The sequence below is a fragment of the Panulirus ornatus genome, chromosome 25 (genome assembly GCF_036320965.1).
Source record: "Panulirus ornatus isolate Po-2019 chromosome 25, ASM3632096v1, whole genome shotgun sequence".
NCBI classification, from domain to species: domain Eukaryota; kingdom Metazoa; phylum Arthropoda; class Malacostraca; order Decapoda; family Palinuridae; genus Panulirus; species Panulirus ornatus.
The window spans coordinates 3,293,469-3,307,001 of record NC_092248.1 but is presented as its reverse complement, the minus strand read 5'-3'; the positions used below and the strand labels follow the sequence as shown (position 1 = coordinate 3,307,001).

Genomic DNA, 13,533 nt, shown 5'->3' with positions numbered 1-13,533 from the left:
CCTCCTTGTATTTTAACTTTCTAAAAGGGGAAACAGACGAAGGAGTCACGCGGGGAGTGCTCATCCTCCTCGAAGGCTCAGACTGGGGTGTCTAAATGTGTGTGGATGTAACCAAGATGACAAAAAAGGAGAGATAGGTAGTATGTTTGAGGAAAGGAACCTGGATGTTTTGGCTCTGAGTGAAATGAAGCTCAAGGGGAAAGGGGAAGAGTGGTTTGGGAGTGTCCTGGGAGTAAAGTCAGGGGTTAGTGAGAGGACAAGAGCAAGGGAAGGAGTAGCACTACTCCTGAAACAGGAGAGGTGGGAGTATGTGATAGAGTGTAAGAAAGTAAACTCTAGATTCATATGGGTAAAACTGAAAGTGGATGGAGAGAGATGGGTGATTATTGGTACATATGCACCTGGGCATGAGAAGAAAGATCATGAGAGGCAAGTATTTTGGGAGCAGCTGAGTGAGTGTGTTAGTAGTTTTGATGCACGAGACCAGTTTATAGTGATGGGCGATTTGAATGCAAAGATGAGTAATGTGGCAGAGAACGAGGCCAGGTGAGGATATTCCCTCAGAGGCCCAGTCCTCTGTTCTTAACGCTACCTTGCTAACGCGGGAAATGGCGAATAGTATGAAAGAAAGAAAGAAGGTTATTCAGTGTTGTAAATGGAAATGGTGAAGAGATTGTAGATTTATGTGCTGAAAAAGGACTGGTGATTGGGAATATCTGGTTTAAAATGAGAGATATACATAAGTATACGTATGTAAGTAGGAGGGATGGCCAGAGAGCGTTATTGGATTATGTGTTAATTGATAGGAGCCTGAAAGAGAGACTTTTGGATGTTAATGTGCTGAGAGGTGCAACTGGAGGGATGTCTGATCATTATCTTGTGGAGGTGAAGGTGAAGATTTGTATGGGTTTTCAGAAAAGAAGAGAGAATGTTGGAGTGAAAAGAGTGGTGAGAGTAAGTGAGCTTGGGAAGGAGACTTGTATGAGGAAGTACTAGGAGAGACTGAGTACAGAGTGGAAAAAGGTGAGAACAAACGACATAAGGGGAGTGGGGGTGGAATTGGATGTATTTAGGGAAGCAGTGATGGCATGCGCAAAAGATGCTTGTGGCATGAGAAGCATGGGAGGTGGGCAGATTAGAAAGGGTAGTGAGTGGTGGGATGAAGAAGTAAGATTATTAGTAAAAGAGAAGAGAGAGGCATTTGGACGATTTCGCAGGGAAAAAATGCAAATGACTGGGAGATGTATAAAAGAAAGAGGTAGGAGGTCAAGAGAAAGGCGCAAGAGGTGAAATAGAAGGCAAATGAGAGTTAGGGTGAGAGAGTATCATTAAATTTTAGGGAGAATAAAAGATGTTTCGGAAGGAGGTAAATAAAGTGCATAAGGGAACAAATGGGAACTTCAGTGAAGGGAGCTAATGGGGAGGTGATAACAAGTAGTGGTGATGTGAGAAGAAGATGGAGTGAGTATTTTGAAGGTTTGTTGAATGTGTTTGATGATAGAGTGGCAGATATAGGGTGTTTTGGTCGAGGTGGTGTGCAAAGTGAGAGGGTTATGGAAAATGATTTGGTAAACAGAGAAGAGGTAGTAAAAGCTTTGCGGAAGATGAAAGCCGGCAAGGCAGCGGGTTTGGATGGTATTGCAGTGGAATTTATCAAAAAAGGGGATGACTGTATTGTTGACTGATTGGTAAGATTATTTAATGTATGTATGATTCATGGTGAGGTGCCTGAGGATTGGCGGAATGCTTGCATAGTGCCATTGTACAAAGGTAAAGGGGATAAGAGTGAGTGCTCAAATTACAGAGGTATAAGTTTGTTGAGTATTCCCGGGAAATTATATGGGAGGGTATTGATTGAGAGGGTGAAGGCATGTACAGAGCATCAGATTGGGGAAGAGCAGTGTGGTTTCAAAAGTGGTAGAGGATGTGTGGATCAGGTGTTTGCTTTGAAGAATGTATGTGAGAAATACTTAGAAAAGCAAATGGATTTGTATGTAGCATTTATGGATCTGGAGAAGACATACGATAGAGTTGATAAAGATGCTCTGTTGAAGGTATTAAGAATATATGGCGTGGGAGGCAAGTTGTTAGAAGCAGTGAAAAGATTTTATCGAGGATGTAAGGCATGTGTATGCGTAGGAAGAGAGGAAAGTGATTGGTTCTCAATGAATGTAGGTTTGTGGCAGGGGTGTGTGATGTCTCCATGGTTGTTTAATTTGTTTATGGATGGGGTTGTTCAGGGAGATGAAAGCAAGAGTTTTGGAAAGAGGGGCAAGTAAGCAGTCTGTTGTGGATGAGAGAGCTTGGGAAGTGAGTCAGTTGTTGTTCGCTGATGATACAGTGCTGGTGGCTGATTCATGTGAGAAACTACAGAAGCTGGTGACTGAGTCTGGTAAAGTGTGTGAAAGAAGAAAGCTGAGAGTAAATGTGAATAACATTAAGGTTATTAGGTACAGTAGGGTTGAGGGTCAAGTCAATTGGGAGGTAAGTTTGAATGGAGAAAAACTGGAGGAAATAAAGTGTTTTAGATATCTGGGAGTGGATTTGGCAGTGGATGGAACCATGGAAGCGGAAGTGGATCACAGGGTGGGGGAGGGGGGCGAAAATTCTGGGAGCCTTGAAGAATGTGTGGAAGTTGAGAACATTATCTCGGAAAGCAAAAATGGGTATGTCTGAAGGAATAGTCGTTCCAACAATGTTGTATGGTTGCGAGGTGTGGGCTATGGATAGAGTTGTGCGCAGGAGGGTGGATGTGCTGGAAATGAGATGTTTGAGGACAATATGTGGTGTGAGGTGGTTTGATCAAGTAAGTAATAATAGGGTAAGAGAGATGTGTGGTAATAAAAAGAGTGTGGTTGAGAGAGCAGAAAAAGGTGTTTTGAAATGGTTTGGTCACATGGAGAGAATGAGTGAGGAAAGATTGACAAAGAGGATATATGTGTCAGAGGTGGAGGGAACAAGGAGAAGTGGGAGACCAAACTGGAGGTGGAAAGATGGAGTAAAAAAGATTTTGAGTGAGCGGGGCCTGAACATGCAGGAGGGTGAAAGGCGGGTAAGGAATAGAGTGAATTGGATCGATGTGGTATACAGGGGTTGACGTGCTGTCAGTGGATTGAAGCAAGGCATGTGAAGCGTCTGGGGTAAACCATGGAAAGCTGTGTAGGTATGTATTTTGCGTGTGTGGACGTGTATGTATGTACATGTGTATGGGGGGTGGGTTGGGCCATTTCTTTCGTCTGTTTCCTTGCGCTACCTCGCAAATGCGGGAGACAGCGACAAAGCAAAAAAAATATATATATATAAAAATATATATATATATATATATATATATATATACGTTGAGATGTATAGGCATGTATATTTGCATGTGTGGACGTGTATGTATATACATGTGTATGTGGGTGGGCTGGGCCTTTCTTTCATCTGTTTCCTTGCACTACCTCGCTAACGCGGAAGACAGCGACAAAGCAAAATAGATAAATAAAATAAAAGAACTTTTATAGCAATCAGTAACCTTCAGTATAGTATATATGCTTATCTAAAAAACAAATGTACTTTTCTTCACATTCTGGATGGGATGGCCTATGCAGGATGCTTTGAATCATCTAGTATCACCATATCTCAAAATATATACACTTTCTAAGACTCTTTTCAGCCAGTAGTTTGTTTTCTAAAACTTTAGCAGCAAATATACAATTTGTAAAGAGAGAGTATGATGTGATGAACACTAACAGACTAACCCTATTAGGATTATAAGACAATTTATAAGTTATACTTTAAAATCCTTACTTTGCCTTTTTCATCATTGTGGTACACGTGGAATAAACTAATAACATTCCGATGCCTCAGTCTACGTAGTAGTCTTATTTCACGCTGAACATTTTGGTCACCATTCGGAATTCTTCGAAGAGTCTTGCGTTTCATAATCTTGACTGCTCGTCGTTGCAGGGTATCTGAATCCAGGCATTCTTTCACTTTCCCATAGCTTCCCTCTCCTAATTTGTCACCCATAACATATTTGCCGACTAACTGATGGGAGAAAAGGAAAAAATCATATTGTAAAACTTTTCTGAACCTGAACAGGCTAACCTCTGAGGACAATAGCTCTATCTTGTCCTAATACTATTTAAGGCTACAAATGACTAAGTTAGTTTTTAAGGCAACAGCAAATTGGCCTTCATTACCCTCCAGTCACCGTGTTGCTTCCAGCAAACAGAATGGTAAGTTCTTGAGTAGGAAAAATATTTTCTGTAGGATTGATTCAAGTGAGTCTTAAGAGAATCTCTACAATCTGTAAGGGTTACAAACCTTAAAATCCAATGCCTACAGGTGAGGTAAATGCCTCTCAACCTTCTCTAACCACATATTCAACAATAGTGGCCTATGGTTTGCCTCTGGTCAACCCTCCACCCAATCAGAAGCCTCCATTTGATGATGACATTTTTGTCCCAAAGTTGCAGTACTGACTGACCTGCCTCATAATTCTCAAACGTGGATATCAAACTGTTTCTCGAAAGAGAGGGAAAGACAGGACAGGAAACAACAACTACAGGAAGACTTACATGCTTCTCCTCCAGTTAGTTTATCCCACAAGCCCTGACTACATAACAACATGAAGGAGGTGGATAAGAGAAATCACTGAATATGAAGATGAAGTAAACAAATTCAGTATCTTAAACCTTTCCGTGTGCAAATGATTTTTTTCAGCCTCCATTCCCAGTACAAATCAAACTCAAATTTACAGCCTCCTGTGATTCTAGAGATTCTCTTAGGACTTGTAGGACAAACAAACCCTATGGAGAAAAATTCTTCAAATCAATGTTTTCCAAAGATTTTCTCTAGATCACAATATTACTTATATAAGGACACCCTATAAGGTCAATATGGATAAAGATAAACATGACAGCAAAGGAAAATGAATGGATAGTGTGCAACATGAATTTCCACTGCAACAAGATCAAGTGAAAAAAATTAACAATGTAAGTGCAAATACAGCATTAACAACAACACAATATTCTCATGAGAGTAAGTAAAATAATCAAAGGGACTGATAGCTATCACTTAAAAAGAAAAATTGCATGAATTAAAAGCACCAAGGGACAGAAAACACTGGATAAATAGATGTATGCATGGAAAATGAAGAAATGTTAGCAATATGCACAAAAGGGACAGTTGCTGGACGACAAAAAATAAAGAAAAATGCTGGCAAATAAATTATGGAATCTCACATGAATACCATAGCATGGAACAGATTCCAAAAGTACTAAGTACTTTCATATATGAAAAAAAAAACTAGCCTCTCAGAGAGGAAGAATATATGATGCGAAAGGAACCCCAAGGAAATATTCAAGATTCTATATGATCAGTGCAAATCAGTAATCAGTACAGAAATTATAGAAAAAAGGGGTGATGAAGTATCTAATCAGTATGATAAGAATGACATAAATGATGCTGGAATAACAGAAAGGAGCATAAGGAAAGCAACAGTACAGATCAGCACTTGGGCCAGACAGCATTCCAAATACATTCCTTATACAGACTAAAGTGACAATAGCTGCACCAATGATGCCAACGACGACAATGCTGAGATGAAAACTGTAAAGCACATGGCCACACAACTGATCATGTATCACCACATTACATAAAGGATGATCTACACTTCTGCCCCAGCTTTTTTTCATTCTTGCTAGCCATTTCCCATATCAGCAAGGCAGTGCCATTAACATATGATGGGATGGCCTCACTCGCTCATATCCATTCTCTAGCTGTCATGTGCAATGCAACAAAATCACAGTCCCATATCCACAAACATATGAAGGAATGATCTCATTTGCTCACATCCATTCTCTAGCTGTCATGTGTAATGCACCAAAACTACAGCCCCATATCCACACCAGGCCCCATAGACCTTTCAGTGGTTTCACCTGACCGCTTCATATGCCTGGTTCAATCAAACGACAGCATATTGCCCCTTGTATAACGTACTGCTCCAATTCACCCTATCCCATGCATGTTCACGCTTGGCATTCAATACCTTTTCAAAGCAATCTTTTCATCTCCAATTCAGTCTTCCCATTCTCCTTGTCTCCTGCACTTCTGATTTGTTTATCCTCTTTGTCGATATCTCCTCACTCATTCTCTCCATATGTCCAAACCATTTTGGCACATCCTCTTCAGCTTTCTGAAACACATTCTTATTACCACATCTCACTCTTATCATTTCTTACTTGATCAACCCTCCTCACACCACGTATTGTCCTCAAACATTGAATTTCAAACACATTCACCCTTTTTGTATATTTTCATCTACATATCAAACCTTGCAACCATACAACACTGCTGGAACTACTATACCATCAAACATGCTGATATGTGTATTTCCAGACAGTGACCTCTCTTTCCACACACTCCTCAATGCAACCAGAACTTTCATCCCCTCACCTATGACTTACTTCAGTGCCCATGGCTCCATTCATTACAATATCCACTCCCAGGAATCTGAAATGCTTAACTTGAACCATGCTTTCTCCATATACACTCAAACCCCAACTAAACTGTCTTTGCACTGCAAAATCTAATGAATTTGGTTTCATTTACATTTACTCCCAACTTTCTCCTTCACTTGCTCTCCCAAACTCAGAAACCATTTTCTGGTGCTTCTCACTTAAATCTGCCAAAAACGTATCATCAGCAAACTGACTCGTCTCACAAGCTTCCCCCCTCCCCATACCATACAGACTGCAGACCAACCCCTCCCCAAAACCCTCACATTCACCTTGCTCACCATCCCATCTATAAACAATTGAGACAGCCATGGTGACATTACACAACCGAGCCACATACTTACCTTCACGTGGAACCATTCGTTCTTCTCTCTATCTACTTGCATATATGCCTTACTTTCTTAATAGAAACTCCTCTGCTTCAAACAAGTATCATTTGACAATTTTTCTCATAATTCTTTCTGCAAATCATCTTGATGAACATTAATATATGCTTCCTCCAAACCCATAAGTATCACATTCAAATCCTTGTGTCTGTAAATATTTTTCGGGCAAATTCTTCAAAGCAAACATCTGATCACCACATTCTCTATTACTTCTGAAAACCACAATGTTCCTCAACCAATATGATGCTCCAGGCAAGCCACCATTCTCTCATACAGCTTATCAGGTACACTCAACAGTTACTTTAGTCCACTGAAATTCATCCATTCACCTTTGTACCCTTTGCATTCTGCCAATCCTCAAGTAATCACCATGATACATATATTCAATGAAAATCCTAGCTAACCAATTATTAACATTTAATCATTTCCAGCCCCACACATCCCTTCCATCTTTATGAAACTTTCACACTGCTCAGGAAACCAGTTACATCAACTGGGCAGGACCATGGACTATAAAGAGTGCTGATGTTGTGTGTGTCTTTCAATGTGAGGAGAAATGGGGCCTCTGAGTAGGGTGAGTTTTGGTGTCACCTGTGAGAAGAGTGTGAGGCATCTTAGCAGAGTGAGTTTGGTGTCTTTATTGGGGTAATGCATCATGGGCATAAAGGGTCCTGGGATGTTGTGAACTGGTGTTTGTAATAACACTGGGATGGGTGATGTCCAGGGGATAAATGGGAAAGTGTGACTTGTATTTTCATGGGAAATTTGGTTTCAGATGGATGTATGTCTAGAATGATGGAATTCAAGAATAAGATGGGAGGGCAGTTGTTCAGCGTTTTGTGTCATTTCAGTGTACACGTTTTAGTCAGCATTATGTTTGCTGGGGATGGGGAACGTGTGAGTAGAGATTGTTGAACTGTGAAGCTAGGGTTGGTAGTTGGTTATAGAATGGTTTGGGTGGGTGGTCTAGTGTTGCTTTAAAGAACTGAGAGATGAGCATGTTGAAGTGGGAAAGCAATGGATGGATCTTTGTTTAAACATGTAAGCATTGATTATCTGTGATTGCTAGACAGCCAGAGCTTGTTTGGAAAGCTTTTTTATGTGGTTTACTGCTTTGATATATCTGCTTTTGAGAAAGAGAAGGACCAAGGAAGGTGTGGGGTACTTTAGAGTGAAGCAGATGAATTTTCTGTAGAGTATGCTAAGAATTCTTTTCTTGTACAAATCTGATGCCAGTAAGTGTTCTAAGGGCATTTATTTCATTGTTTGTACTGATGTTTGTGCTGTGGGGAGTGAATGTCACATATGTCAAATGTGATGCCCAGAATAGTTAGGGTTTTGTTGAGTGGGAGATTGGCCATTCAAGGTGATGGGAAGGTGCAAGGTGGACTTGTGTCTCTGAAGACTTCTCTGGGGATACAGTCTTTCAGTGGTGAGTGAGTCACTGTTCTTATTGTGTAATGGTGTTGCATGTTTGTTGTTGCTACTGGGGTGTCAGGGTGCTGTGATTTGATTGCAAAGTCATCAACATATAGGAGGACCTTCACACTGAGGTCTGCAGGTGGTGATAGGGGGTCATGCGGTAAGAGAATGAAGAGGGGTGGAGAAAGATTTGCTCCTTGTGGAACTCAACTGTAGATCTGAGGGGTTTCAAAGGTAATGCCTTTGTGAATGAGTCTAGCTTAACAGTATGGTATGAATTTGGCAAACCAATGTTTGACAGTGTTGTAGGGGATGGTATCAGTATATCTTGCATAAGGCATGTATCAGCATCAAATGCTTTGATGATGTCTACAGTGGAAGGGGGACTGTGGTTAGATAAAGCTATCTAGGATATGTTTTGTGAGGTGTGTGAGGGGAGCTTTTAAAAATCACTGGGATCATAATTTAAGGAAGATATTTATCGAAATTGAAGAAAATTATATCAATGGACTCATATCCTTAACAAAAGTGATTTATAAGGGCAATGGTGAGATATAATACAAGTCATCTTAAAATAGGTAAGTTTCAGTGAGAGAAATGTGTTGATTAGGGAAACTGTGGGCATAAGTGGATGAAAAATATATAAATCAATAGAACCTATAAAAACCTCTCCTTCTCAACTAAATCTACCTAAGTTTCCAAGTGATCTAAAAGGAAAAGAATTTTTGGCTTTATGTTTATAGTTAGCTGCAGAAAGGTTTAGGCAGTGTAAGTGTGTTTTCTTCACAGCCCTTCTCACCAAATGTAACTGCTTTTAGTGATCATTCTTCACCAAGTGGAAGGAGAATGAAGACATGTCACCGCTATGTTAAGACTATAATAACAAAGAGGTCAATCTTGGCTCCTATATAAAGTTAGGTAATGCTTACATAGGATCTGTTGCTTTATAGAAGTCTTCTACCTACTCTTAAAACAACCCTATCCTTTCCCTGATTTTCATAGCCCTCCCCACTGTCCCTTGTCTATAATTGTGCACCTGTCATTTGTCATCAGCACCCTTCTGCATCACTCCTGCTGAGTGTTAAGAGACCACTGATATGCTTTTCTTCTACTTTAACAAATGACTTCCGAAGTGCCTATCAACTACATGCTTGTTCAGAATTCTAATCAGTATTATCTGTAGCACATTTGAAGCATATTTGGATGTTACCAATCACAAAGAATAACGTTTCAAGCAAACATAGCCAGTGCTTGTCACTTTATACAGCTTGTCACTTTATAAAGCCATAACATAATCTTCATAGCGGCAATTGAAATTACAAGATATACAAGTGTAGAGAAAATTCAGATAAGCTTTGTATCATTACAAGGGATGGGCATTTATTTTCCCTTTCAGTAGCAACTCATCATATTTAGACATGAACTGACGATTTAGGAGATATCCGAATGAAAGCATCCACGTTAACAAAGAAACCCACCCCAATGAGTGATTTATCACTCGCTAAATTGGGTCCATTTAAGCCTTGATTACCTTGTACTTTCTTCTAGGAGGGCAGTAGACGATCTCGTTCGAGTCGATTCTTTGAATAAGTAAGGCATCATCATCCCCGTCAAACTCCATAAACCTATCACTGGTCAGGTCGTGATCCATCGTTTTTCTCACACTTCAAACATCACTGTAACAGTTGGGGATCCTGTAACGCCACTCATGTCAACATCAACCCATCACCCGCTCCTCCACATTCACTCACCCTCCAAATGTAAACAAGTGACGGTCGCTGTGATAGAAAATGGGCAGGAAGAGCACCGGCATAGCCACCCTCGAGGGGGAGACCACTCTAGTTTTACCAGCAGGTGGGCGTGGTGTGAATCCTGTACCAAAAATGCAGTGCTGGAGGCGCTAACCCGACTTGCTATGCCCCTCTAATGGCCTTTGGCGCCGCCAAAGGGGATTTAGATTAAAACTTCGATTCCTTTTTTTTAATTTTGGATGCCGCCATGCCACTCTATTGGACTTTGGCACTCCCAAAAGGTCTTTTAAGTAAACTTTCAATTTGTCTTTCCCTTTGGATGCCGCTATCCCCCTGTAAAGGCGTTTGGCGCCGCCAGAGGGAATCTAAAGGAAACCTTCAATTTCCCATTATATTTTTGGATGCCTCCGCGCCACTCTATTGGCCTTTGGCACACCCAAAGGGGCATTAAGGTAAACCTTCCATTTGTCTCTTTGCCTTTGGATGCCGCTATGCTCCTGCAATTGCCTTTGGCGCCACCAAAGGGGATCTGAATTAAACCTTCTATTTCCCTTTTTATATTTGGATGCCGCCATGCCACTCTAGTGGACTGTGGCACCCCCAAAGGGTCTTTTAAGTAAACGTTCAATTTGCCTCTTTCCCTTTGGATGCCGCTATTCCCTTGTAATAGCCTTTGGCGACGCCAAAGGGGATTATATTAAACCTTCAATTTCCCTCTACGAATTTGGATACCTTCAAGGCACTCTATTGCCTTTGGCACCCCCAAAGGGGTATTAAAGAAAACCTTCCATTTGTCTCTTTGACTTTGGATGCCGCTATGCCCACGTAATTGCCTTTGGCGCCGCCAAAGGGGATTTAAAGTAAACCTTTAATTTCTCTTTATTTTTGAAAGCCGCAATGCCACTCTATCTATCATTGGACTTTAGCACCCCCAAAGGGTCTTTTAAGTAAACTTTCAATTTGTGTCTTTCCCTTTGGATGCCGCTATTCCCTTATAATGTCCTTTGGCGACGCCAAAGGGGATTTAAATTAAACCTTCAATTTCCCTTTATACTTTTGGATGCCTTCAAGCCACTCTATTGGCCCTTGGCACCCCCAAAGGAGCATCAAAGTAAACCTTCCATTTGTCTCTGCCTTTGGATGCCGCTATGCCCCTGTAATTGCCTCTGGCGCCGCCAAAGGGGAATCAAATTAAACCTTCAATTTCTCTTTTTATTTTTGGATGACCCAATGCCACTCTATTGGACTTGGGCAACCCCAAAGGATCTTTTAAGTAAACTTTCAATATGTCTCTTTCACTTTAGATGCCGCTATTCCCCTGTGATAGCGTTTGGCGCCACCAAAGGGGATCTAAATAAAAACCTCAATTTCCCTCTAAGCTTTTGGATGCCTCCACACCACTCTATTGGACTTTGGCACCCCAAAAGGGCCATTAAAGGAAACCTTTCATTTGTCTCTTTGCCTTTCGATGCCGCTGTGCCCCTGTAATTTCCTTTGGGGCCTCCATAGGGGATTTGAATTGAACTTTTAATTACTCTTTTTATTTTTGGATACCGCTATGCCACGCTATTGGACTTTGACACCCTCAAAGGGTCTTTTAAGTAAACTTTCAACTTGTGTCTTTCCCTTTGGATGCCGCTACTCCCCTGTAATGGCCTTTAGCGACGTCAAAGGGGATTTAAATTAAACCTTCAAATTCCTTCCATACTTTTGGATGTCTTCAAGCCACTCTATTGGCCTTTGGCACCTCCAGAAGAGCATTAAAGTGAACCTTCCATTTATCTCTTTGCCTTTGGATGCCGCTATGCCCCTGTAAAGGCCTTTGGCGCCGCCAAAGGGGATTTAAATCAAACCTTCGATTTCTCTTTATATTTTTGGATGCGTTCATGCCGCTCTATTGGACTTTGGCACTCCCAAAAAGTCTTTTAAGTAAAGTTTCAATTTGTCTCTTTCCCTTTAGATGCCGCTATTCCCCTGTAATGGCGTTTGGCGCCGCCAAAGGGGATTTAAATAAAACCTTCAATTTCTCTCCATATTTTTGAATGCCTCGACGCCACTCTATTGGCCTTTGGCACCCCCAAAGGGCCATTAAATTAAACCTTCCATTTGTCTCTTTTCATTTGGATGCCGCTATGCCCCTGTAATTGCCTTTGGCGACGCCAAAGGGGATTTACATTAAAGCTTTAATTTTTCTTTTTATTTTGAATTACCGCCATGCTACTCTATTGGACTTTGGCACCCCCAAAGGATCATTAAAGTAAACCTTCCATTTGTCTCTTTGCCTTTGGATGCCGCTATGCCCCTGTAAAGGCCTTTGGCGCCGCCAAAGGGGATTTAGATTAGACCTTCAATTTCTCTTTATATTTTTGGATACGTCCATGCCACTCTATTGGACTTTGGCACGCCCAAAAAGTCTTTTAAGTAAAGTTTCAATTTGTCACTTTCCCTTTCGATGCCGACATTCCCCTATATTGGCGTTTGGCACCGCCAAAGGGGATCTAAATAAAGCCTTCAATTTCCTTCTATAATTTTTGAATGCCTCCACGCCACTCTATTGGCCTTTGACACCCCCAAAGGGCCATTATGATAAACCTTCCATTTGTCTCTTTGCCTTTGGATGCCGCTATGCCCCTGTAAAGGCCTTTGGCGCCGCCAAAGGGGATTTAGATTAGACCTTCAATTTCTCTTTATATTTTTGGATGCGTCCATGCCGCTCTATTGGACTTTGGCACTCCCAAAAGGTCTTTTAAGTAAACTTTCAATTTGTGTCTTACCCTTTCGATGCCGATATTCCCCTGTATTGGCGTTTGGCGCCGCCAAAGGGGATCTAAAGGAAACCTTCAATTTCCCCTCTATACTTTTGGATGCCTCCGCGCCACTCTATTGGCCTTTGGCACACCCAAAGGGGAATTAAGGTAAACCTTCCATTTGTCTCTTTGCCTTTGGATGCCGCTATGCTCCTGCAATTGCCTTTGGCGCCACCAAAGGGGATCTGAATTAAACCTTCTATTTCTCTTTTTATTTTTTGATGCGACCATGCCACTATATTGGACTTTGGCACCCCCAGAGGGTCTTTTAGGTAAACTTTCAATTTGTCTCTTTCCCTTTAAATGCCATTATTCTCCTGTAAAGGCCTTTGGCAACGCTAAAGGGGATTTGAATTAAACCTTCAATTTCCCTCTATATTTTTGGATGCCTCCACTCCACTCTCTTGCCATTTGGCACCTAGAAAGGGACATTAAAGTAAACCTTCCATTTGTTTCTTTGCGTTTGGATGCCTCTATGCCCCTGTAATTGCCTTTGGCGCCGCCAAAGGTGATTTGAATTAAACGTCTAATTTCTCTTTCTATTTTTGGATGCCACCATGCCACTCTATTGGACTTTGGCACTCCCAAAGGGTCTTTTACGTACATTTCAATTTGTCTCTTTCACTTTACATGCCACCATTCCCCTGTAAAGGCCTTTGGCGAC

General features: G+C 41.3%; 1 protein-coding gene across 1 annotated transcript in view; it reads right to left on the bottom strand.

The window, feature by feature from the left end:
- LOC139757172 (serine/threonine-protein kinase stk11-like) overlaps positions 1-10,073 on the bottom strand; it is a 44,492-nt gene extending 34,419 nt beyond the window's left edge. Inside the window, exons 1-2 of the mRNA XM_071677299.1 lie at positions 9,843-10,073; positions 3,790-4,029 (exon numbers count right to left, since the gene is read on the bottom strand). Coding sequence (XP_071533400.1) covers positions 3,790-4,029; positions 9,843-9,962 — 360 coding nt within the window. The 5' untranslated portion in view covers positions 9,963-10,073. The remainder of the gene's footprint in view (positions 1-3,789; positions 4,030-9,842) is intronic.
- Between the last annotated feature and the right edge of the window lie 3,460 nt (positions 10,074-13,533).